Source organism: Pipistrellus hanaki, assembly GCF_964339955.1.
Source record: "Pipistrellus hanaki genome assembly, chromosome: 3".
Classification (NCBI taxonomy): Eukaryota; Metazoa; Chordata; class Mammalia; order Chiroptera; family Vespertilionidae; genus Pipistrellus; species Pipistrellus hanaki.
The window spans coordinates 39969905-39997253 of record NC_140505.1 but is presented as its reverse complement, the minus strand read 5'-3'; the positions used below and the strand labels follow the sequence as shown (position 1 = coordinate 39997253).

The 27349-nt window shown below is 40.2% G+C and overlaps 1 protein-coding gene across 1 annotated transcript in view; it reads right to left on the bottom strand.

Moving 5' to 3' along the window:
- Positions 1-6701: 6701 nt before the first annotated feature.
- Positions 6702-27349, bottom strand: part of DCT (dopachrome tautomerase) — a gene marked incomplete at its 3' end in the record, with an annotated part of 29275 nt that continues 8627 nt past the window's right edge. Inside the window, exons 3-8 of the mRNA XM_084879938.1 lie at positions 27168-27268; positions 26863-27029; positions 24176-24355; positions 22492-22627; positions 13617-13818; positions 6702-6874 (exon numbers count right to left, since the gene is read on the bottom strand). Of these exons, the coding sequence (XP_084736064.1) occupies positions 6702-6874; positions 13617-13818; positions 22492-22627; positions 24176-24355; positions 26863-27029; positions 27168-27268 (959 nt within the window). The remainder of the gene's footprint in view (positions 6875-13616; positions 13819-22491; positions 22628-24175; positions 24356-26862; positions 27030-27167; positions 27269-27349) is intronic.

Sequence of the window (27349 nt, the reverse complement as noted above, 5' to 3'; positions counted from 1 at the left end):
TGTCGGTAGGAGGAGTCATGGTCCTCCTCTAGGGATGACTGCTCTCTCCAGCGTCATGCTGTTTCCCATCTGACTCCCCAGTTTCAGTTCTTGGTTTTGGGGTGTTTTTATTCCTTTTTTTCTCCTCTCCATAGGAACAACTACTGTTCCTGCTGGAAAATTTGAGCCCCAATTTTTTCACCTAAGCAAAACTTCTCAGAATAAGCAAATGCCCTGCTCCCATTTTGCCCCATTAATCTTAACTGGGCATACGTACTAGAATAAGCGTGTTAAACTCCCAGCCCGCAGGCATATGGCCCACAACAAGTATTTGCAGCCCGGCCAATATAATGATATATAAGAAACGTTTTAATAAAAACTTTGTAACTTAAGTTTTACAATATTCTGTTATACATAATCCTATATGATAAAGGGCTAATATGCAAATCGACCAAACGGCAGAACAACTGGTCGCTATGATGAGCACTGACCTCCAGGGGGCAGACACTCAATGCAGGCTGGGCTCATGGCTGGCTAGCGCAGTGGCATTGGCGGAGCCTCTCTCACCTCTGGTAGCGCTAAGGATGTCCAACTGATGGCTTAGACTCAGTGATTCCCCCTGGGATGTGCCTGACCCTGAGCTCACCCACACCCCCAGGGAGTGGCCCTAAGCCATAAGTCAGACATTCCCCAAGGGCTCCTGGACTGTGAGAAGGCGCAGGCTGGGCTGAGGGGACCCTCCCTGCCCCCCCCCCCAAAAAAATACATGATTTTTATGATTTTTTTTAAAAAATTGGGGGTGGGGGTATTCCATATGATCATATAAATAATTTTAACTAAATTATATTTGACAAGCATAGAAGAGTTTTGGCCTCTAGTTATTAATAATGAACTACAATGTTCGCTAATGACTAATTACTATAATCATGTTGCATTCATTTCCCTTATTTGCCTTATTTGTAGGCACACCATTTTTCTCCACTAACTCTAGCAGTGAATATTTTAGCAGCCAATTGCTATGTCACTAGTCTTGTACTGACTTGTTTGGTGTGCACAACAAGAAATATTTCACTTTTGGAGAACAAGAAAAATAGGTTTATTTGCATTATGTTTATTAATTTGTGCAGTTATTTAGTGTCTGGTAAGTTAATGTTCAAGAAAAACCATACTAATTTTTATTAAAATGTTCTATCATTTTATGTTAATGATTACTCACTTATTTCAGCTCTTTGTATTCAGCATGTCTCTATTGAAATAAACTTACGTTTCTATGAAAATTGAAGCTTTTGTTTTTTTTGCAGCCCACATAAACTTAAACCTTGTTTATTTGGCCCATGTTAGCCTTTGAGTTTGACATACTTGTACTAGAAGGAAAGGTTTTACAAACACATTAAAAAAAAATGTTGTCTTTATTACTTGAGTCCCTTTTTCAATCACCTAATATCAACCACTAGCGGCACTCAAATAAATATTTGCTCTTGGCACCATCAGGCCAATAGCCCAGTCATGAAAAGTGAATTTCCCACCGTGAAGGATGTTGTCTGACACTGAGCTCACCCACACCGATATTCAGGTATTTATATATGGTTTCTATTCACTGATCCAGTATTGTTTCTAACATTTTTTCCCCAAAATTTACCAGCTTCTCAGTAACAGTTTTTAATTGGGGAAATAAAACACTAACAAAAAACATCTCCCCAATCTCCAGCTGCCATATGATCATATAAATAATTTTAACTAAATTATACCCTATGTGTATTTGACAAGCATAGAAGAGTTTTGCCCAGTGGCCTGAAATACCCCCACTCAAAATTTTAAAATATATATATATATTATTGATTTTTTACAGAGAGGAAGAGAGAGGGATAGAGAGTTAGAAGCATGGATGAGAGAGAATCATCGATCAGCTGCCTCCTGCATACCTCTACTGAGGATGTACCCGTAACCAAGGTACATGCCCTTGACTGAAATCAAACCTGGGACTTTTCAGTCCGCAGGCCGACGCTCTATCCACTGAGCCAAACTAGTTTCGGCGCCACCCCAAATTTTTATGGCTTGCTGTTGAACATTTAATATTTTAAACTATATTTAAAAGGAAATTCTAAGAGCCTTAATTATATGGTGACGTTGCCTACACAGGAAATCATTCCCTTCTAAGTATTGTGCTTATCTGTTCTAATTTCTGAATTCGTGGAAAATCTTCCAGCCTTTGTTTTTTTTCTGACCCAAGCAATTAACCACGGTGGAGAAAACTAACCCTAAGAACTTCACCAAATTGTGCAATGTTCCAATAGAACACAAGAGGGCAGGTTTTGCTTTATTGTAAACCCAGTTCAGATATGCGGTTAATCAGAAAGGTCACTGTGCTAATCACACATTCAGAAATGCTCAGTAACAGTGAATGAGTAATCAGAATGTGTATGCTGGCAGGAAACCTGTGGTATTTTAATAAAGAAGAACAAGTTTAAGCTTTTCTATGAGGCGTTATTTACAACACAGAGCACAATTATATGTGGGAGACACTGTGATGGTTTTAGCTTTTGTTTGTAAACCTCCAAAGGAGCAAAGGATGGCCAGAAGAAGAAAGGACCAAATCCAGCCATATTACAGCCAAGAAGTCTGACTTGAATCAAGGTGGCAAATAACACAAGTGGGTTATAGATATAGTCTTGGGGAAAATACAATATATAGAGCATACTGGCCTTGAGTAGGGACCTCGTGCTTCTGTTTGCTTTGTTCACTTTTAGAAAACCTTGTTATGCTCACAAATTTCTTATGTGTTGTTTTCAAGATTTCACAAGTTTGTTTTCAGCTTGAACTGTCATTATAGCTAAAGTCAAAATATCATCTAATCTTTAGAGAATTTCTAAAGAAATTCTTAAGCCCATGAGAATAAGAAAAGCACTGGTTTGCCTGGCTAGATAATTTGCCCACTTACTTCTTTCATTGGAACAAGGCTGTTAAGATATCAGGTAGTGGAGGGCCCTAAAATGGCACTGTAAGGACCCAACTTTCTGTCCTTGTCCCTAGAAATGGTAGAATTAAGGCCTACTATTGGTGGGGAGGAGATATACCAAAGAAGAAAATATAGCTGAAAAGTGTTCTTTTTGTATTAGGTTGTTTGAAGTAAAATTTTGCCTACCCATATGCCCTATTCAAAATCTAAAATATAGTTTATTTCATGGTTCAAGTTCACTTTTAAATTAATTTATTAATTTATTAATAGAGCATTCAGGATGAGCGAGGCACTGTAGAAATGAGAAAAGTCCAACCTTGGGTTTTGTGATTGCATTGAGGACAGTAATTATCTCCCAGTTCAGAATGAATTGGCTCTTTTCTTTTTCTTTTTTCTTTTTAAATATATTTTATTGATTTTTTCCAGAGAAGAAGGGAGAGGGATAGAGAGTTAGAAACATCAATGAGAGAGAATCATTGATCAACTGCCTCCTGCACACCACCTGCTAGCAATGTGCCTACAACCAAGCTATATGCCCTTGACCGAAATCAAACCTGGGACCCTTCAGTCCACAGGCTGACGCTCTATCCACTGAGCCAAACCGGTTAGGGCTGAATTAGCTCTTTTATGTGTCTGTGTTAATTAACTGGCAACATTTTCTGATTACTTGAAGTGCTTTGATACAGTGACACTGGAGCCATACAGAAAGGTGTACCACCTGACCTCTGGGAGCTTCAAGTCTTGGTGTAGAAGTAAACAGGACAAGACCATTATCTCACTGCTTCTAACTTCCTTCTTCTGGGACCTCCAACAAGTTGACTGACGGAGAAGGCTTTCCAGGAGGATCAGTGAGATAGCGACTATAGACCCCTCCTTCCTCGTCACTGACTGGAAGTAGGCACTCTACCACCCTCCCCACTCCCTACCCTCCACCCCCCACCCAGGATCAGTCTTTAGACCATGGGGACATCGAATGTAACTCTTCATCTGGGAAAAGGGTGGTGCCTCATTTTTCTTACCTATATAACAGAGAGCCAGGAAGTCTCAATTGCTTAGAAACTCAAAAGTAGAGACATCAGTTTAAGAATTTACTTCCCAAAATGAAGTAACTATTATGTATTTTATATTTGTTTTTAAGGAGTGAAGTAATTATTATGTATTATATAATACATGCATATCATGTTCATATATATATATATATATTTATATATATATATACATATATATAGGAATTGATGCTCAAAAGTTATTATTGTTAAAAAGCAATAGCCCCGTTAGATGACAATAATCTGCAAAACAACATTATTTTTATTTTCTTCTTTAATAAGTTTTTTACTTTTATTAATGTGATATTAAAATTATTCATTAGGATTATTATAATTAACAATGTTACTAGTAAATCCTAAGCAAGAGACAAATTAATATTAAAGAATTTTAGAATTAGGGGAGAATTTCATTCACAAAGGAAAGATGGCATTGGATTTCATTTTCTTCAAGGTTGAATTTTCCCCCTATCATTGAGAAGTATAACTCTACAATGCTCAATGATATTTTTGAGTTTATTTGCATAACATGCAATGTACGTAAATATAAACTCTTTTATTCTACAGGTTTGTTCTACTTTTAAATTTTTAAAAGAAATTCATCATTGATTTATTGTAATATTAGAAACTATTAGAAAATGTTATTCTTCTTAAAAGAACTATAAAATTAAGAAATTATTTCTTCCAGGAAGACATTATAAAATATAATATTTATAAGTTTCAGCACTACAGATAAAGCAGCTAAGTATAAATGACTATCCTTTACTTCTACCACAGATAGATCTTGCTTTAAACAAATCTTATGAGAATATGATGTATGAAAATTCTGATATACCTGAAAGAGAAGCTAGAGGTGGTTATTTGCTTTATAGAATTATTCATAATAGTTCATCTATAAAAACTAATTCCCCTGGTGCTTTTAAAATATAAATGATTTATACACAACTTTTCTGGAACATCCTATTATGCACAGCTATATCTTCATTTTAATAGACAGTATATCTCCTTTGGTATAAAAATGGATGTAAGAATGTGTTCAAACCTGAGTTGGGAGCATACACTTTCCAGAGTGGAGAATGTTAATGAAACACTGTTAAATTTTTCCATATGCTCTTAAAGGCAGGAATTCAGATGTAGCTGTGGCTAACAAAGTCTCAGCAATCCTTCACCCCATGAAGGACCCTGGGCTACCTTGATTCTTATTTGCTGAGCCTACTCTTAAATATACTTGTGGCTTTATGAGCCTCAAATTCACTTGAGCTTTGTCCATTTCTCTGGCTTTCCCAGTTTTATTCCAGTGGGCAACACTGGGTGTTGGTGAATCTTGTACCCTCTAGGCCCCCATCTGTAGAAGGCAGCTCTAGGATGCTCTTAACACCCATTCTTAAGACTCATCAATTCCAGAGAGAGGTGCTGAAATGAGCAGACAGACGGGCCACCTTCTAGAACTTTGGCCTCACCCCTGATGCACAAATATCAGATATGGACAGGTGAAATTTGCCTTGAACTCTCAATAGCTATTCACTTTTGGAAGTGAAGATCATATTGCTAAATTTAAACATCTTAGTGAAAAAATGCCTCCTTATCTCTCGTGATCCGATGTTTACTAAATGGAACATAACCGCTTAATTATGAATTGTTATATTCTGTATACATTGTTTGCTTTTAAATGATGAGACTTAATTGATTAACATTCATAAGTAACATCAGTATAGTGAAATATTGATTAATACAAAGGCAACTCTTAAAAATAAGCCAAATGCATTTTACCTGAGTAATTTTTCATCTGAGGCTACCTAGTAAAGAAATTGGTTCAGGATCAGTCAAATGAGACTGGGAGCAATGGAACTCTGATCCAATTGCCTCATATTCTGGATTATATCCTCGCCAGCCTTCTCCAGTCAGCCTTTCCTGGAAAGAGGGATTCTATTTTTTGGTAATGAGTTTGAAATTGTACGTTAGGTAAATGGAAAGATCTATAATTTAATCCTTCACCTACTTATTTATCATTCATATTTATCCAGCTATTGAATCTTGTGATATGTCTACTGTTAAGAACTTCAGACTTTTGGTAAATTCTGAGAAGTCTAATTTAGAAAAGAACCGAATTAATCATTCACTCACTTATTCTCTATCCTACTTAGAAAATAAGCCTATTTTCATCCTCACAATCATTTTAAAGGCTGGAGAGGAAAAGAAGAAAAATAAGCCTCAGAGAACAATCAGAAAGGCACCTAATTGCATGGATATTTGTAGTTCAAAAGGAGCTTAGAGGCCATTGTAGCACCTGCCACACCCTACCCACCCTATTACAATGGTGACACTTGGGCTAAGAAAGATTGAACCATAATCTTGTCCAAGGCACAAGTTTCGATAACCATAAAATTACAATAAATCTACCCTATCAACTTTTTTTTTAATGTATATTCTCAAAACACCAAGGAGGCTAAATCAATATGGGGAACTATTATGAGATAGCACAAATCTTCAGCTCTACCTTTGTTTGATGGTAGAGATAGCCTCAAGCACTTTAGCTTGAGGCTGTTACACAGCAAAGCAAGCCAGAAACTGCAGCTAAGCATCTTCTGTGTTGGGGATCATCATCACCACAATGAGCTGTGCAGAAGATCTTTAGCTAAAGGAAGAACAGTGAGGGTTAGTTTGTTGGCAGGGTCTCAGCAACAGGATAGTGGGCTTCTTTTCTAGGGTAAGGCATGAGCATCCTAAGCATCTTCTGTGTATCTCTTATTGTTCAAATGTGTCTCCATTAAGGGTGCATATCCTTTGCGAAGTCTTCTATACTGAAGGAAAGCCAGCGAGGCAAAAAGACCGACCAAAACCACCAGCATGCCCATAACCACTGGGAGCGTCGCAGACCCACTTGGAATTTCTTCAACTGAAATCAAAGCAGAAGAAAAAAGTCTGTGATTGGGATTTTCATCAGCTGAACACTCTTCACAAAGGAAAAAAATAAACCAATTTGCCTTTTACATGCATTTTTGTTGATAAAGCAAAACAACACTGGCTAGAATAAAATGTATCTTCTCCTTCCGCACCAACTATTTATCATGTCCACAATTGTTTTCTTTCTTAAGGAAGCAGGAAATGTCATTCCATTATTTAAATACGGTTTGCTGCATCTTTAAACATTTCTTACAATAAATACTTATACAAAATAAACCCTCCAAGGAAGTATATATAACTACTTCCATGAGTTAGAAACTCATTTGTAAAAGCACTTGCAAAAATGGTATCTGGTGAAATGCAAAATATGCAACCCTCAGGTGAAGAATTTTTGCCATTGTCTCTACCTTCTTTATGCTATGAACAAGTTGTACAAACATCTGTTTGATTACTTGCTTTCAATTCATTGGGATATATATCCAGAACCTGATTTGCTGGCTCATATGATAATTCTATGTTTAATTTTTTTTTTTTTTTAGGAACTTCCATATTGTTTGTCCACAGAGGCTATGCCATTTTACATTTTGACCATCAGTGCACAAGGCTTCCAATTTCTCCACATCATCATCAACCCTTGTTATTTTCTGCTGTTTCGTTTTGTTAATAGCCATTCTAATGGGTAGAAAATGATACCTAATTGTGGTTTCTGCCTAGTTTTTAAATTCCTACATAATCAGGTACTTCTCACAGATCCAACTTTGTTTTGTATTTTTAACTATTCAATGCTTATTTTTTTTAAATTGAATTTATTGGGGTAACATTGGTTAATAAAATTATATAGGTTGCAGGTGTACATCACATATCCAACTTGAATTCACAATAATCTTCTACCAAAGCCTTATACTATGAGCAGGATTTCTTCTCACAGTCCTCTATGTGGACTACCTGTGCCTTTCACAGTCCTGTGCCCTGCCCTTCTTCAATATAAAATGTTGTCTTCTTTCCTCCTCGGCTACCTAAGATCTATTGAGAGGGCAGGGCGGGGCAAGGATGAGCTCCCGACTCCACCCCGCAGGGCGGAGTTATCCCTAGCCCTCAAAACCCCTGGACTGGGAGAAATTCGCTCTCTTCCGCCATGCTGCCGGCGTTGGTGGGAAGGGCCCATGCTAGCATGGTGAAGGCTCTTTTGTTTATTGCATCGGACTTGGCTCCCTGGTGGTCCTTGGGGGATCACAAAGTCTGGGCATAACATATGGGGGAACTCGTCCGGAATCCCCACCCAGGACCATGAGGGACCCCAATCCGGAGAGTCTGACTGGCCGCGGTAGGTGTGTGAGCGCTCTGGAGGGACGTAAAACCCCTCATGGAATTGGTGCCCGAAAACGCCTGGTGGACGCACCATGAAGGCCACGGGCAGGAGGATCAGAAGACGTTCTGATCTCCCTGGAGGGCCCTAGAGGGACCCTCATGGGGAGAGGAATGAATCCTCTCCAGGACGAGGTGAGCGGCGTGAGCCGTTGCCTCACCTGTGGAAAGTGAGCCTTTCCCAGGTCTGAGTTTGGTATCTGTGGGCGACATGGCGCCCCAGGATAGAGCCGGTGAAGTGTGGCCGGCGTGGTGGTGCGGGGGCCCCCTGGCGGCGTTGGGTCGGAGGGGGTGCTCCCGCGGGGCTCAGTCTGCGCGGTGGAGCGCGGCTGGGCAGTGGTGGCCTGGCTCGGGGAGCAGGCACCTGGGTTAATTTGCTGGCTGCCCGGAGAAGGGGAAGTGGAGCCGGGAAGCCGCTTGGGCGACCCGCGCTTTCTCTCTGGGGGCCGCCTGAGTAGCGTGGCTGGGGCTGCAGTGGCAGCAGCCTCGCTCCGGGGGTCTGGGCTCTGGTGGCCTGGGCCGGCATGGCGGCATCTGGTCCCTGGCGACATCGGGTACTGGAGAAGAGCTCAAGGGCGAATCTCTGTGCTCAGTAAAGTGAAAAGGCCAGTTCAAAACGAGTGCGCATAGTTTTGGGCTGTGCTTAAAACTTTTCTGTGTACAGAATGAGCCAGAATGAGGTTTAAAAATGGTGAAGATAACCGGGAGATAAATTAAAACTAGTTTCCCAAGTCATTGTAAGCAGCTTTTGAAATTCCCAGCCTTGAGGCAGAAACTAGACGATAATGGCTGAGAGTCTTCAGGTAAAGAATGTGTTCATTTGCATTTGAATGCTGCTCCAGCAGCAGGTGATTGGTGGTGTAGTAGCCCAGATGGCCTTGCTTACAATGGTTCCTCTTCCTTGTCATTGGTATCAACTAAGCAGAGTCAAATAGCTACTTAAGTATGAATTGTGATTGACCTATGATTTCCTGACATTGTCTTAAATCCTAGTAAACTGCCTCTGGTGTGGAGAGGTCTAGGGGAGGCCAGAGAGCACAAGACTATTAGCTCTCCTACAAAGAGATTATTCAGTGCTTTGTTTGAACTTCAGAAAAAAAATTTTGAGATGTGAAAAAAAAACTGTATGATTAGATCTGTTGCTGAAACTTTACCCTAAATGAGCAGGATGTGTTAGAACTGTAATGTTATATTTGACTTGCCAGCTTTAAAAGCTCAAAGTATAAATTGAATTAGGAAAAGTTAATTGCAGTAACTAGATGCCTAGAATCTGGCAGACTAAACTGTATTATATGTGTTAAGAATAAGCAGTAATGATCAAAGATCTCAAGGGTTAATTTATTATTTGTCAGATGAAAAAGTATGTAATGCTTACACTTAAAAAATTATTTTAAGTCAGTTTTTCTGAAGTAATGTTTAATGTAACATGAAACTTTTATATTTGATTTGTTTTGTTTTGCTTTTCTCATATGCCATTGTTGTTGAATTTGGGCTTGTACCTGCATCTTGTATTTTGTTTAAACTTTGGGAATCATTTTTACTTTCAGTCATGTGTATCTACTTTATAGGTTTAAGTAGACTTCATCACAAAGGTTTATAATTTATTTAGAATTGTGTGAAAACAATTATTTGTATGATTTAACCCCCTGCGACTGCTTGGACAATTTTCACCGATGTTCTGCCGGGGGGGGGGGGGGGGGGGAGTAGAGGGGGCTTAGAAATGCAGATAGATCTGTATCTGTAGGAAAAATGTGGCATTTTGAGTTTCAAGAGGCTGGGAGCCTGGGAACAGGTACTGGACCTGCTCCCTCCTCCCTTGCCTTTTCTTTAAAACTTGAGGCATGGTTATGTATTTTTGGAAGATAAGATTTTTATAAAAATTATAAAGATTATGTCCTGGCAGGTTAGCTAGGCGAGGCAAGCCTGTTAGTTTCCTGATGGGCATTGGGGCACCCTATTTAGTCTTGAGAGAGCCAATAGGACCCGTACATCAGCCCAGGAAGCCACCGGACAAACTGCCTGTTTTCCTTGGACATCAAGAAGGACTGTGGTCCTCGGAAGGAACACGTACTGGGGGAATGCAGCTGTTGAACTGGTCCAAAGTGGAACAACAGGTCTTTGAGGAGCTAAAGAAGGCTCTCATCTCAGCAGCTGCCCTAGCCTTGCCGGACGACGCGGAGCCCTTCCACCTCTACGTGAGTGAGGTAAGAGACATTGCCAAAGGGGTTCTCACTCAGACTCTAGGTCCCTGGAAGAGACCTGTTGCCTATCTGTCTAAGAGACTGGACCCTGTGGCAGCAGGGTGGCCAGCGTGCTCCCAGGCAGTGGCCACCACAGCATTGCTGGTGAAGGAGGTATAAGACTGGCCATCAACCCTGCCGGCCTGCTTCCAGATGATGATGAGAGAACCCTTTCATGACTGCACAGAGATAACAGACGACAAGGTACTGTTCACGGATGGGAGCAGTTACGTTCAGGATGGGACCTGATATGCAGGGGCAGTGGTAGTCACCTTGGACCACACCATTTGGGCACAGTTCCAGAACTTTTGGCCTTAATCCAGGCCCTTTGATGGAGACACTGTGCCATCCACAGAGGAAAGAGGGTTACCAACTGCAGCCAGAAGGAATTGGCTGAACAGAAGCAAGCCACTGAAGGACCAGATGGTTGATGGACCCTCCAGATGACAAGACTGTTGGTCCCAGAGGCTCTAGGTCAGAGTTGCCCGGTGACACCAGGTTAAGTGTCACCAACTTCTGAACTTCTGTGAGACAAAGTTGCTAGAAGTACTGTCTGTGCACAGGTAAATGCTAAGCAAGGTAAGGGGATCCCCCCTGGGAATTCAGGTCCCAGGGAACCTCCCCAGGAGAGCATTGGTAGGTGGATTTCAGAGATTAAACCACCAGCATTAAGGTCTAGTTTTTATAGACACTTCAGATTAGGTTGAGGTATAACAGCCCCACTGTCAGATAACAGCCCCACCTTGGTAGCTAAGGTATCTCAGAGTATGGCAATAGCCTTAGGACAGGTAGGGCGACTCGGGAGGAAGGGGGTTTAACTAAATGTGTCTTAAAATCGGTGAAAATTGGACCAACCCCCTGTCCTTTGCCCTCTTGAGGGCCAGGTATACCCCTTACTGGGACAAGTTTCCCCTTTTTGGGAGGGGATCATGTATGGTAACCATTTTCTTGCTCAAGTCCTTACAGGCTCTGCAGTTTGCTTGTTCCAGATGCACTGCCAGTGCCCACCACAGACCCTGTAGCCCCGGAACTCAATGTGGGTAAAGAAATTCACTGCCCAAGGACTCAAAGGGATGCTGCACTGTTATCCTGAGAACGCCTACTGCTGTTGAAGTAGATGGCACCCAGACCTGACTACATGACTCCCAGCTCCTGCATGGCCTGGATCCTGGCAACTACAGGCCAGGAGGAGAACTGATACCTGCAGGAGGGGAACTGGACTTCAGTGAGGACAATACTGATGGGAACTGTGGTACTAAGGGTCTTGTTAACTGTATTTGTTGTTTATGCTGAAAGGAAGTAGGCTGAGTCAATGATTTGACTAGGCACATTAGACAAGGGGGGAATGAGAGGGCAGGGCGGGGCAAGGATGAGCTCCCGACTCCACCCCGCAGGGCGGAGTTATCCCTAGCCCTCAAAACCCCTGGACTGGGAGAAATTCGCTCTCTTCCGCCATGCTGCCGGCGTTGGTGGGAAGGGCCCATGCTAGCATGGTGAAGGCTCTTTTGTTTATTGCATCGGACTTGGCTCCCTGGTGGTCCTTGGGGGATCACGAAGTCTGGGCATAACACTATCATCTCTTCGAATCTAGCTTAAAAGCTACCTCTTTTCCCAAATCCCTCACTCCATTCTCTGACTTCTGATTATAGTTATGTTATCACAGATGCAACTGTAAACTTATTTGTCAGACCAGTAAATGAGCATGAGTTTGTGTCTTCTAGTGAGTTAATGCTTTGGGGACAAATTTAGAGCCTCTGTCTATACCTCTTAACTGGCTGAATTCAGAGCAGAAAACATGGTCAAAATGCACATTGCAAAATTTTTGGTTATTTTATGTCCCAGATAAAAGGAAAAGAAGTTTCAAAGAGATACCCTCAGTTGTCCACAGAAATGAAATTTCAAATCAGTAAGGAGAAGGAGCAGCAGTAGATGCAAATTAGAAGGAAAAGCAGGGAACAGATTCTGAAGCCTGAAAGACTCTGAAGTCAAAGACAAAAGTGAGCTCAAAATGGTCCTGATTACTTTGTAGGTGGAGACTTAGTGAAGATGAAAAAGACACGAATGGGAAAAGCTACTGGCAGAGGGGATGTGTGTTTTTGACTTCTTGACAAACTAAGATATTTGTTGTTATTATTTTAGCTTTCTTTCTCAACCTGTTCTAAGATTGTTTTTAATGAGGTCTAATTGACATATAGCACATTATTAGTTTTAGGTGAACAACATAATGATTCAATATTTGTATATATTGCAAACTAAGATCTTTTAAATGGCACACAGAGCTATACTGGGGCCTAGGTAAAAAGAAAAAAGAAAAACAAAGAAAAGAAAAAGTGTTCCTATATAAACTTATCAAAATATCCTTCAATATTTTGAACCAAGTAGAAAAAGAAATAAAAAATCAACAACCTAAAAACATGTTTAAAAAAACACATTAATTTATAAAATATACACATGAAGTCCCATGTCGCCCAATCTGTTAGCAGACGATGGTCAGCTTCACAAACCCCACCCAGCAGGAGTGGTATGGATAACTGGAAAAAATGGTCCAATTACAAAATACTGCAGGAATATAAAACAAACAACAGCCTGTCTTTATTTAAAATTCTGATAGTGAATTCATCAAAACATTTTTTGCATTCATTGTTTTAAAATATTGCATGATATTATTACCTATCTAGATTACTAACATATTTGGCCTCCCCTGAAACTTTGTGGTCCAAACAAGTGCTGCTCTTGCCTCACTCTAAACCCAGCCTTGCTTTCCAGTAACAATCTCTTGGGAGTTCCTCTTCACATGAGGCTAGTGAATTTTGACTTTACTAATTAAACAGTTCAGACCATGGCCAGCTTTCGATTAACTCAAACAAAATTGTAAAATCAAGGTTTGTTCACAACTTTCACTTTTCTAAAATATCCCTTTTTTGATGTTTAATTAGTAATTCAAAAGCTAATTTTACTAAATATCTGTATCCTAGAAAATTGCCAATAAAGTTAATTTGCTTCAATTTAAGAAATTGGTTTACATTTTTTCATTAAAAAAAACACACAAACAAAACAAAACAAAACAAAACAAAAAAAAGAAAGCTCCTTTAAAAGATGAATCACCCATTTAGAAGTTGTATTAGTTACCTGGCAGATCAATGGCATAGCTGTAGCCAAGCTGGTCTGCGGTTAAAAAGCATTCCTGATTAGTCACCGTAGGGAAGAAAGGAACCATGTTGTACATCCGATTGTGACCAATGGGTGCCAGCTCCTGAGGCCAAGCATCTGCGGAAGGATTGAATCTTCTCATCCACTCATCAAAAATGGCATCGGTAAAGGCATGGAGGACCTGCAAGACATTGAACATGACCTTGAACGTTTATCAGACTATTTCAGTTAGATCAACCGAGTTGGAGCTTTCTCTACTATGGAACGTGGGTCTTCTTGACATGAGCAACTCTGTATACCCAACCTAATATCAGTCACATGCCTACTGGCATTTTCAGTTAAGTTTTCAAGGATGTATGACGTATCTCTCCAAACAGGATTACAAACCCTTTTGTCAAGTGAACAGATGAAGGTTCTGTTACAGATTTAACACTGGTTTGGGAACATTTGAGGCCTTAAACAAGTGTAGGTTAATGATTAGCTCAGAAAAAGGGCAAAGATGATGAGATACATAGCCTAGTCCAGTGGTTGGCAAACTGTGGCTCTTTGGCCCCTTGAGTGTGGCTCTTCCACATAATACCACGTGCGGGCGCGCACATACAGTGGAATTGAAACTTTGTGGCCCATGAACAGAAGTCAGTTTTCGGCTCTCAAAAGAAATTTCAATCTTTGTACTGTTGATATTTGGCTCTGTTGGATAATGAGTTTACCGACCACTGGCCTAGTCAAATTTCAGGTGCTTTTGCTTTAACAGGAGAGATAGAAGAGGTTGCTTTTACCAGTATTATAATACAAATGGACAGTTAAAAAGATATCTGAAATGGGTCTTCACATTTTTCTCACCAGGAGTACCCTTCTGTGTACTCACTTGAGAGCCCTCTCATTGGAATTTTGAGTATTATGCCAGCAAAAGAAAGTCTAACGATGTTGTAATGTGCATAGTGCTTATTTTAATTTCCTCAAGGAAGCTGTTAAAGTTTTTAAATACAGAAAATATCCATGTTTTAAAATAGTCACAGCAAAATTTCCACATGTATAGCCCTGATTTCACAACAGAATATAAATGTAAGTTCAGCTTAGGCTTTATGGCTGGTCGTTAGAGTTCCTCTTTCATTTCTAGACTATAAATTCTAGTAGCTCAGAGACACTGTCTGCTTTTCTCTCCATTGTGTCCCCAGGGCCTGTCACCCCAGGGCCTGTCACATGGGAGAGGAAGATACTTATTTCAATAAATACTTAATAATAAATTTATTCATCCATTCACCATTGTTACTTCTATCCCAAATATAGCACTGCTCAAATTATACTATAATGTTATTTATTTACCTATTTCCCCTAGGAAGACCCTAACTCCTAAATGTCAGAGATAAGGTCTCTTTGCCTTTGAAGCTTCAAGCTTAGCATGCAACCTGAACAAAGCTGATGCTGAAGAAGTATTTGTTGGCTGACAGTGTCATGCAAAGTGGTTATATTTTCTGTACAATCGACCCAAACAGTCACCTTTCTGGCTGGTCTACAAAGTCATTCCTTCTATTTTCTGGCATCAGAGTCTCTTAGGCACGAAGGAACTCAATGATCCCTGTCCAGGCACATCTTCCCTGCTTGCCCACAGTCAGAATTCTTTGTTCTTTGCACTTCTCAAACCACTTTTAATGCATTGCCCTTCTGGTTTGTATTACTATTATCTATTCAGTAGATTTTCATATCTTACCCGAGGTTCCTTGCAGTTTAGTTGCCCCTAGGTCAGGTAACAATTGAGGCTTTTTTACATTGTCTCAAGTAGTTGCATTCGAGATAGTAACAGAAATCAAGTTATTTACTGAAGGGAATTTGTTATCGTGAGTAAATTTTTAAAGTTTATGGCAGAGACAACCATCTTAAAAACCAAAATATCAAATGTATAAGGCCTGGGATTTTAGAGAGATAAAGGATTTTTTAATTCTAAAGTCTTGGCTTTGAGTAACAAAATTTAAATCCCAAAAGAATAGAGGCATCCCTTGCTGGTTTAGCTCAGTAGATAGAGTGTCAGCCTGTGGACTGAAGGGCCCCCTGTTGGACTCCAGTCAAGGGCACATGCCTGCATTGCGAGCTCGAGTCCCAGTATGGGGTGTGCAAGAGGCAGCCAATCAATGATTCTCATCATTGATATTTCTCTCTCTCTCTCCCTCTCCCTTCCTTTCTGAAATCAATAATAAAAAAAAAAAAAGAATAAAGAATAAAGGCATAGTTTATTGCAAAAAGCAACAACTTTGGAAGAATACTCGATAATGCAAATGATCAATGTTTCTCACAAGTAGCGTTCATAAAGAATCATCTTTGAGAAGGGTCATCATCCCTGGAAAAGGAGCTAAGCATTTGTCGTTGGTGTATATCCCTGAAAAAGGTATGCATGCCCTATGTCATGGGAAGTCCAGAGAAGGTTAGTCATTTCCCAGAGAGGGAGGGTGTGGCCTGGGGATACTGGCAGCCTCAAATGCAAATTTTGCCTGAAGTGTGGAGCCCAAGCACTACAGTGGGACTGTCTAAGGGTGGCAGGCACTGTTGGTTGCTTACTCAATGTCTCTTCCCCTCTTTCTCCTTAGTGAACTTTCTTTGCATTTTGAGTGAAGGACTATGTCAAACTATCCATGAGATTTACTAGAAGTCATTAAGTGGGACTTCTAGGGGAAGCTCTTAAGGGTAATTGTTGCCCTAACCGGTTTGGTTCAGTGGATAGAGTGTCGGCAAGCGGATTCAAGGGTCCTAAGTCCGATTCCAGTCAACGGCATGTACCTTGGTTGTGAGCACATTTCCAGTAGGAGGTATGTGAGAGGCAGCTGATCAATGTTTCTAACTATCCTTTTCCCTTCCCCTCTGTGAAAAATCAATAAAATATATATTTTTTTAAAAATAAAAATAAAGGTGATTGTTTCACTCTAAAAGTGTCCCTTTTTCTCTTTCTATTTCTTTTAAATATATTTTATTGATTTTTTTTTACAGAGAGGAAGGGAGAGGGATAAAGAGCTAGAAACATCGATGAGAGAGAAACATCAACCAGCTGCCTCCTGCACACCCTCTACCAAGGTTGTGCCCACAACCAATGTACATGCCCTTGCTGGAATCAAACCTGGGACCTTTCAATCCGCAGACCAACACTCTATCCACTGAGCCAAACAGGTTTTGGCTCTTTCTATTTCTTCTTGTTACCTCTTGGCTGCAGCAGCCTTCAAGCAAAGAAGAGCCAACCAGCTAAGCGAAGAAGCCACTCACCAAGGACCAAAAAGACAGAAAGCGTCCATGATGACTGGACTGCCTGCCCCTGGAACTCTTCCACATAGAGAAAAAAAATAAACTTTTTTTTTTTTTTTTTTTTGGTTTAGGTTTCTGTAATTTGAGTTTCCTGTTCTAAGCAGTTGAGACAAATCCTAAGTGATATATGGGAAAAGTATCTAGGGCTATATCAGAATGTATTTTCCAAAGAAGTCCACACAATATTTCTTGAACTGTTAGATACTGTCTGACTTGAAGTCAGAAATCAAATTGTGATTAGAAAAAAAGACAAGAGACTCCCGGGACATAGAAAGCTCCAGATTTAATGCTGCAAGAGGCAAATAACTTTTGGAAAGCACCAGAATTCGCCCAGTGCAGAGTGTAAATAATAAAGGAGGGGACAAGGCTCTTAAAGCAATTCACAATGTGAAGAGATAAAAGAACAGGGAAAAGTAATAGGGAGAGATTATAGTTCTCAGAAGGGCTATAAAACATTATACAATAAATGCTCTGGTAGGAACTCTATACAGAGAGCCCAGTTTATGCAGTTAAAAGAGGTAGTGTGTGCCAAGAAAATGCAAAGAATGCAATAAGCAAATTCTGGAAGCAATAACATATCCATAGACTAGAAAAGAGAAGTAATACTACCTGTAGAATAAATACTGGAAGGGGGAAAAAAAAACACACCAAATTTTAACATGAAGGCACTATTGAAGAAAATGTGATTGCATGGGCTTTTAAAGCTGATAGATGTTTCTAACTATTCCTCTCTGTGAAAAATCAATAAAATATATTTTTAAAATAAATTTTAAAAATTTTAGTAATACAAAATAAATACATAATAAATAGTAATACAAAATAAATTTTAAAAATTTTTAATGTAACCCTTGCAGAAGAAAGCAATTAATCAACAAATAGTGTACTTACAGGCATAAAGACACTTAACAAATTACATTAAAAAACACACATATCTTCAAGATCAGCGGAGAATGAAATTACTATCAAACTTAACCTTAACTAAGATGGTTGCAAGTTCAGAACCCTGCCACACAGGTCACGGGACAAGAGTATTTGCATCTGGAGGAACAGTACCATAAGAACCAGAGGCTGGCTGCAAAGACATCTGTACGTTACCAAAGACCAGCACACGCATTCAGCATTTGGATTCACGTGTGCTATTCAGAGATGACATTCCATTCAGAGTGGCTCTTAACAGTAGTAGCATGCTAATGCTCTGGCCCTCTGAGAATTTATGTGTGAGTGCCTAAGTCCCAAGAGAGACCACAGTTCCATATAGGAAATTCCAATTTAGAACTTAAGGTAGATGACATAATGAAAACATTGGGTCTGAATTTCTACGTATGAGGATTCTTAATGGTAATTCCTAAAAGACATAGTTAATCATGCTTGTTATTTTACAGTAATATTTATTTATTCTTGCCTTGTTCTACCAAGGATTTGAAGCAGCATTTAATCGGAATGTTGTGTTTGCATTTTCCTAAATAAGCCACATGCAACAGGCCTGGGATAGTTCAATCATACCCAAGCTTCTATTGTACTTCCCTCTGCCACAGGGAGATGTGTACTTCATACACAGTGGACTTGGAGAGAGACAGGAAGCCATAATAAAAAGAAGAAAACAATTTTTTTGAATAATAGCCTTCTAGGCAGTGCACAGCCAAAACTATGTATTTCTCATTTTACTAGACAGAAGGTCCTCAAAATGTTGTTTTATTCGTCGTTTTGTTATAGCATTGATAAATTTAAAAAAAAGGCGGGGGGGGGGGGGAGAGAAAATGGAGTGAAATACCAAGCTAGAACAAGGCAGACATCTTACAGAAGAGCAAAGATGGCTGTAGAGACCTAACAGGTAAGCTCTCCCTCACCCCCTTTATTAGAGGTTGGGACCAATAGCCCACATCTGTGACAACCTCTTCGTTTATGGCTACCACTCAGATAAGAGAAACAATTTTTGGAAAGAAGGAACCACTCCACCAATTGCTCCCATCTCGGGATTTCTTACCGCTCTCTCTCACCATGCTTTTATCTATCTGGGAGTCCAGAACACTCCCTCAGCCTTCACTCCATCAGGCAAGCTGAGAGTTGTGGCAACTCTACTATACCTTTACCCTCCCTCTTTGAATCTCCTTTTTTTTTTGTACTTTGGATGGAGTAAAAATAATCATCATCTTTGAAATACCTCTGACTTTGTCTTGTCAGTAAATCGCCTTAAGGCACAACTGTCTAAAGAGAGCGAGAAGAATCTTAATTAAGGTTTGGAAATTCAAATGCAGTACACAGTTTTCTAACTCTTTCCCACCAACTACTATAAAACACACTGATATTTGTGAGATATTCATGTTGCACTTGACCGTTTCTATGCTGCCTTCATATCACCCTAATTTATTAGGAGTTGCTTTAAGGAACACAACACTTTTACCTAACACCAGACAGAGTCTCTCCATAGTCCAGTGATGCTCCCTGCACAAGGCAGGACTGAGTGAAACTGATCTGATTTGTAATCCTGTGCACTCTTGATTTAGTCATGTGGACTCCCAGGTGTCCAGAAAAATAAACTGCTATACCCTGATGGTTTCAGGATACACTTTGCTATGGACTGAATTGTGACCTCCACCCTCCCCCAAATCCACATGTTGAAGCGTTAATCTCCAATGTGACTATATTTGGAGATGGGGCCCGTAAGGCAGTAATTAAGGTTAAATGAGGTCATAAAGGTGAGACCCTAAGATGATAGGATTAGTGTTTTTCTAAGTCTTACAGGACACAACAGGAGCCCGCTCCCTCTCTCTTTCTGCCATGTAAGGACACAGAACGAAGGTAGAGGTCTTTCACCAGGAATCCAATAAGCCAGTGCTTTGATCTTGGACTTCCCAGTCCCCAGATCTGTGAGATATACCGTACATTTTGATTATTGAAGCCACCCCACCTGTGCTATTTTTCTGTGGCATCCTAGCAGACTAAAACACATTGCTAAGATTAACATTAAGGTGAGAAAAAAATCTGGGGAGAAAAAGAACACATAGTGTTTGTTTGCTGCAGTACAATCTAATCTGAATAATAATATAAACTGGAAATACTGGCAAAATAAAAAAAGGACCAGTAGTGAGATTTCTTCTCTAATTTCTCTGAAACCATCTATGCAAGACAGGTAAGTAAGCCAGGACAAGTGGAACAGGGAAAACAGACAGTTAAAAGGCCAAGCAGTTTACAGCTATCTACTGTGTTTCCTCAAAAATAAGACATCCTCCTAAAATAAGACCTACTTACAGGTTTCTTTCTGAGTGAAATATAAGGCATCCCCTGAAAATAACCCCCCCCCCCCCCCCCCCCGCCAGGCTCTGTCTCAGAATGCTATTGCTAAATATGAGAAATTTGGTCCACTGATTCTGAAAGAAATGGAGTCACAAGAAATTCACCAGGAAATTCAGGAATTGGATTGTTATGATGATGTTCCAGAAGATGATGACATGATTGTCATTGAATAAATGAATAAAGTCTTGATACTGTAGGATTCACAGTTTGTCTGGTTTGTGTTGACAACTACCGTACTACCGTACCGTATACAGGTAATAAATTTCCTTTATTTTCATTTAATAATAAATGTGTACCGTATTCTTCTTCATGGAAAAATAAGACATCCCCTGAAAATAAGACCTAGCGCATATTTGGGAGCAAAAATTAATATAAGACACTGTTCTATTTTGGGGGAAACAGGGTAGAAAATCACAAAACCCTGTCTTCTGTAACCATGGACATTTAAGAGTAAATGGTTTACACTTCTCCTCTCCTATCAGAGGGCAAATAGCTTAAATCACCCTACTCAGGGAAGATAGATAACAGAAATCTAATTAATGCCATTTGTTCCAATTCACCCAATGATGGATCAAGTTAAGGAAATAAATTTCCTTTTGGTACATCAGCATAAAGCTGATGAATATTCTGCTGAGATCTTCCCCTAAGACCGTCCTTAAGTTCCCCTTAAAGCCATCAAGATGAAGGACCCAGGGCACATTCTCACGCTTAGGAACACACCCACACCTTTCTTGCCTCCTAAACTCTAAGGTTCCCATGAGACTTGTAACCAGGAGGGCAATAGGTAGCGGCAGCTCATCCCAGGCTAACCCCCTGAACCTGTCCCTAAGGCCCACTTTTCTCTGACTTTGTAGTGAGTGAAAGCAGTCCACCTTACCTCACCTCTTTCTCATAAAATTTCTAGGGAGCCAAAGCAGCCCAGCCTAGCTTTCCTGTTACTTCTTCTGTTGTAAGCTCTTCTTTGTTTTATTGTCCTCAGCTTTAATAAATGTATCCTCAAAATCACCTGGACTCGTGTTATAAAATCTTTCCTAAACTAAATCAAGAACTCACAAGCTACAGGCCAGCCAGAGGCAGATCTGATGCAAACCCAATTTCTATCTAGTAACAACAGGACCAAATAATATACCTTGAGGTTTGCAATCAACCCAGCTCAGTTTGTCATTTCAGCTCTACCAGGTTCTTTTATCAGAAGCTGCCTGCAATTGAGGGTGTGTAGTGGTCAAATGTCCCCCATATTAAGTAGACTTGCTACTAGGTGGTGTGTAACAATGAAAGAAAGTATAAGACCAAATTCTGGTAAACCCACAAGCACTTATTAGCAAGTAGACACAGAAATAAATGAAAGAGCCTGTTCGTGTACACCCAGGGAAATCCACACTCTCCTCTGGCAAGGGTCTTTCATGGAAGACTCAATCCAAAGTGAACACAATAATATCTGACAGCTGGAGCAGCCAATTCTCAATCAGAATGCTTTGTGAAGTGAGGTGACCAGAACCAAACACCAGTTAGAGCTTTGGACATTGTGGGCTGCTTCAAAGGTGCCAGGTTACTGAACTTCATGCAGGGGTCGTGGTATGTACAAAGTCCTTGCAGCCCACATTTATCTTCAATACCATTAATTTCACCAATTAGAAATCATTTCTAGGTATGCTGATTTATGGTATATATTATGCTACATTATGACATAATAGTTAATATCATTAGGCTAATTTCTGAATCTTCCTCTGGACGGTAATCTCCTCTCTAGAATCATTCTAAAGCTAACCATCTCCAAAGCACAGGTTTCTGATTGAGAGGGCAGGGCGGGGCAAGGCTAACTCCTGACTCCATTTTGTACTGTGGGGGAGAGCAGAGCTATCCTCCATTTTGTGTAACTGGACCCTAGACCTCACCCAACCAATCAGGGTCAGCCAAAGCAGTGACATCACCATCCCTATAAAACCCCTTGACATGTGGAAGTTTGGCCTCTCTTCCGCCATGCCGCTGTCGATGTAAGTGGGACAGAGCCCATGCTAGCATGGAAAGGCTCTTTTGTTTATTGCATCAGACTCCGTTCCCTGGTGGTCCTTAGGGCATAACACTGATAAGGTGACTTCCAATGCTCTCTAACCACACCAATGGTGCAGATTAAAATTAATTTACATAGACATACATCCCATTGTTTACACAGAGAATAAAACACATACCAAACTTCAATCTTATTGAAAAGCAAGTAAATTCAATATATTATGTAGAAAATCTTTCCTCTATGCTGCAGCTTTGAACTTACCACAAATATGGGATCATTGGCTGCAGAATGTGGCAAAGCATTTGTCCCGTTCAGGAAGGAATGAACCAAATTATGAAGACTCATCACTTGGGACTCCAGGGATCCATCTGCTTTATCAAACCCCTCCAGGGCATTCCTGAGAGGAACAGGTATGTCAGCAATAACAGTCACAAATTGATAAAGGTTTTTCATTTGCCCCAGCCTACTTAATCATCTTCTAATTTGAGATTGGGTAGGGAAATGGGGAGCTCTGCCGTGGCTCATTAACTAAGAAATAGCCTTAACCGTTAATGATGATCTCCTCTAAGGGGAGGAACTCTTATTCAGCACTGGTTCTTCACCTGCTCAGTTGGGTTATAGCTCTTTACTGTCTGTATGACAACTGTTTACCTTCACATCTGTCTCCCAGACCAGACAATGAACTCCTAGAGAGCTTTTTTCTTCTGAGTTTTATTAACAGGACTCAGTACTACACCCAGCACATGGTCTGTGATCAGTAAATGTTTTGAATCAACATATACTCTTATATTCCAATTTCTCAACTAAATAGACCTGCAGCTTGACTTTAGTATATATTCAGTGTTCTAAACATATCCCTAAATTCCCCTTTCTTTTTTTTTTTTAGCCTCCCTATTTTCAGTGTCTATATCCAACTCAGTGATCCTCAAATGTAAGCATACAACAGAATCACTGGAGAAAAGCATTTATTTCATGCACACTTCCAGATTCAATAGGTTCAGGTGGGGTCCTACCAATTTGTATTTCTAGCCAGTTCCTAGGTGATGCCAATTATGGTTGTCTGGGCACCACACTTTGAGAACCACTCCCTTAAATCTATACAGAATGCAATCTCTGTCTAAAGCATTTGTATCACAATGGAAAACTAATGCATGTTTATTTTCAAAACAATCTTAAAAGTTGCCCTTTATGTAATCTTTGACACTGCCCTGAGGACTGTGCCAGCCCATCACAGACCCTGAGATCTGTTGCATTTAGCACAATCTCTGCATTTAAGTTCAGTTTACCCACACCCTGACCTCAAATAACCCATCAGTTACATAATTTATACACAGGTAAGAGAGAAAACCAAGTTTGGGAGAAGAATATGAATCTATCCATAATTTCCTTTTAGAGTCTCATTTATCTTTGTTTAAAATATTACTTATATACAAACGTATTTCTCATAATTCTTAAAATTTGTTTAGAGGCGGAGAATTATTAGCTGATCTTTAAATTTCAGGCAGGGTAATGTCATTGCTGTGTTGTAATTTGAGTTACATGAAGCCTGTAATTCCCCCTCTGAGATATCAAACCCCTATTTTAAGTTCTATGGCATACAGATTTTAAAAAACAAAACAGAAAAGTATAAGAAATATCATTAGCAAAATTATTTTGGCAAATATTTTTAAAGTTCTATATTTGATGAGGTTCCCTGGTTCTGAAGACTATGCCTATATGTGTATATAAATTATAAATATTAAAATATTGTTCTAAATAGCTAAATTATTAAAACTTCACTATTAATTATAGTGGGTGGATGATGACTTTTTAAACACTAATTCCTGGTTATCCCCTCTTATCAAGCCCTCTCCATTACTTAGCTTTGTCTCCTAACACCTGGACTTCCTTTCAATTCGTTTCAACCAGACATGAAAACCTAAGTGCTGGACTTCAGAGCACATACCTGAAGCTGAAAGTAGAGTTCTGGAAGAAAGGAGGATTGTCAAACTTCTTGAGAGACAGACAATTTTCTATGTCTTTCAACGATGGCAATTTCTCACCGTTTCTTCCCGCTTGATTTCTTCTCAACAAACCTTCATAGGTTCCATTGCACAGGGTGACCCGACGGTTGTAGTCATCTAAGCTAAGATTTGTATGGGAATTAAAAAGAATATGTCTTAATGTGTCGATAGAATCGTAACTTTGGGCCAATCAAACCAACCAGGGTCATACAATAAAATGTATTACATTTATGGTATCTTAAAGGGCCAAAGATATATGGTAATAGTACTGCCTCCAAAAGTAATTATGTATTAAAGACTTTCAAAAACACAGATGCAAAACAATGATATGTGAATAGGTATGCATAATCATTATACTTACTATTCCACTGGAGAGACTGTAAGAGGGTGTATAGATAAGATGTTGATTACTATTGTATTATGTGCATTTGAATCTTGAGTGACTAAAGAGAGAAGAGGGTGACCAGTACTATACAAGCTAAGCTAGTTGGGGAGAAGGTCCTCTGTACTAGTAAAGCAAGGAAAGCAATTAGGCAAACTGAAGGCAAATGGAGGTGGTCAGAGTAAAAACAATACAGAGAGGAGGTATTACGGCAAGCACTGTATTAACAAATGCTCAAGTCTAGGGCAGTGGGGATGGTCATGTCATGAACATGGAGGCTGCGAAAGTTCCATGCCCCCAAAAGATTATATCCCCCATGCCTGTAGTGGTCTGACATTCCACCATCAGAATGCCATCCCACTGATAGAAATAAAAATTTAGAGCTGTTTCTGTGTAGGTTTTAATGGATAGTATCAGGGATGTGAGAGTAGAATCAGCACACAGGAGGATGAAAGAGGCCAGTTCCCTAAAACATGGCGGGGGGGTGGGGGGGGGGGCGGTGAACAAAGCAGGTCTCCAAGGCAGCGTTTCCAAGTGTGTTTTAGGAAGATGGTCTGTGAAATAAGGGTGCCAGGGTCACATACGGGTAGACCCCTCTTGAAGAGTAATAATGCACTTATAGAAGAAAAGCCCTGAGACATTTTGAAACTAAAAAAACTTTTTTCATCAGCACTCCCTAAACTTATAGAAATCTCTCTCACATATCATCTATGAATACCTCAAGGCATTGTAAGAAACAATGCTTTATGAAAGTATGCTAAGTCATGTAAAAAGCACTTGTTAACACCCCCATGTGTGTGGAGCACTGTTCAGAGGGCTGTAGCAAAAGCTTAGGATAGAGTGATGGGATCTTGCAAGCTAGACTTCCACCCCTGAAAGTATGCACATGCCCTGGCTCGAGGTGGTGGGTAGGGGGGTGGTTGACATTGAAGTTTTGTGCCCTGGAATGGTCAAAAGATATGGGATGCCAAAACCGGTTTGGCTCAGTGAATAGAGCATCGCCCTGCGGACTGAAGGGTCCCAGGTTCGATTCTAGCCAAGGGCATGTACCTTGGTTGTGGGCACATCCCCAGTAGGGGTGTACAAGAGGCAGCTGATCGATGATTCTCTCTCATCGATGTTTCTAACTCTCTATCCCTCTCTCTTCCTCTCTGTAAAAAAATAATAAAATATATTTAATAAAATTAAAAAAAAGAGACACGGGACAGGGAAGCTAGATCAGCAGGGTTAAAAATGAGATTTTCTAAGAAGCAAATGAATAAAGATAGTCCTCTTGGGAGATTTTTTTCTGAGCTCTGTGCCAGGAAAGAAAAACAAATTCAAGGACTGGCTGAGGACAGACTTCTTCCTGGGCTGCAGGCTGCTTACCTTCTTCTGTGTTCTTTAATAATTAGAGCCTGTCATCCCCCAATCCTATCCCCCATCCCTCTCAACTCCCGGCACCCTATGGTCCAGCCACACCACACTGCTTCCAAAGACTTTCTAGCTTCATGTATGATATTCCTGCCACCTGGGACACACTCTTCACCCTCCTCTACTTGGATGAGATCTGTACCTCCTTAAAAGCCTCAGAATAATCATCTCTACCTCTTAGATTCCTTCCTCTCCTTGGCTTTGCACATACATCTACTATGATATTTCCTACCTTGTATTGTAATTTGTTTACAAGCATTCCACCTTTGTAAATATAAAACAATATTTTTTTAAAGCTATATGTTATTCATCCTTATATTCCCAGCATTATTATGATGCTTAGAATATGATTGGTGCTAAAATAGTTTGTCTCAAAATGATGGCCAAGCACATTCAGCTCACAATGTGACTTTCATGACTTCTTTTTTTTTAAAATCATCATCCAAGAATTTATGCTTTTGTATTGATTTTAAAGAGGGAGAAATGTAAGGGATGGAGAGAGAGAGAGAGAGAGAGAGAGAGAGAGAGAGAGAGAGAGAGAGAGAGAGAGAGAGACATTGATTGGTTGCCTCCCTCATGTGCCCCTATCGTGTATTGAACCCACAATCTGGGTATGCAACCCTTCAATGCATGGCCCTAGACTCTAACCAACTAAGCCTCACTGGCCAGGGCCATGCCTCCATATTTTATGAAAGAGTTTAGAATTTTTAAAAATCCCACCTCCTCCAGGAAAGTCATTTGCAGAAATATGTAAATAGAACCCAACATACACTAGAAACAGAAATAAAAAGTGACTCGCCATCTCTCAGACCCGTCCAGACCAGATGTGATTACCTATCACAGACAATTTCCCAGCTGGAGAATCTTGAGTTCTGACTAATCAGTGTTGGATCATCTTGTCTTGCTCCCCCGAGCAGTTGGTCTGTACACACGTCACACTCATTCCTCCCAGTGGCAAAGTTCCAGTAGGGCAGCGCGAAGGACTCATTGCCAATAAGTCGCTAAAAGCAAAGGACATGCCTGGTCACTTCATCCATGCCATCAGATAGAACAGGAAAGCATACAATGCAAAGAATGTTATGGGTCTTCACCAAATGTGTAACCGAATGTAAAGAACCAAAAGTACAGTTTTCACCAACCTGGAGATCTCTTTCCAGCCACAACAAATGGTACCGATGCCAGGTGACAAAGGCGGGTCCTTGGTGTGAGAAATCAATGGCCTTGTAGGGGCGGCCCGGCCCTAAAACAATTGGGAAACTAATTAGAGACCACAGAGCAGCATTTTTTTAAAAGTTAAACCCTACCTAGGATGTGTCTGCAA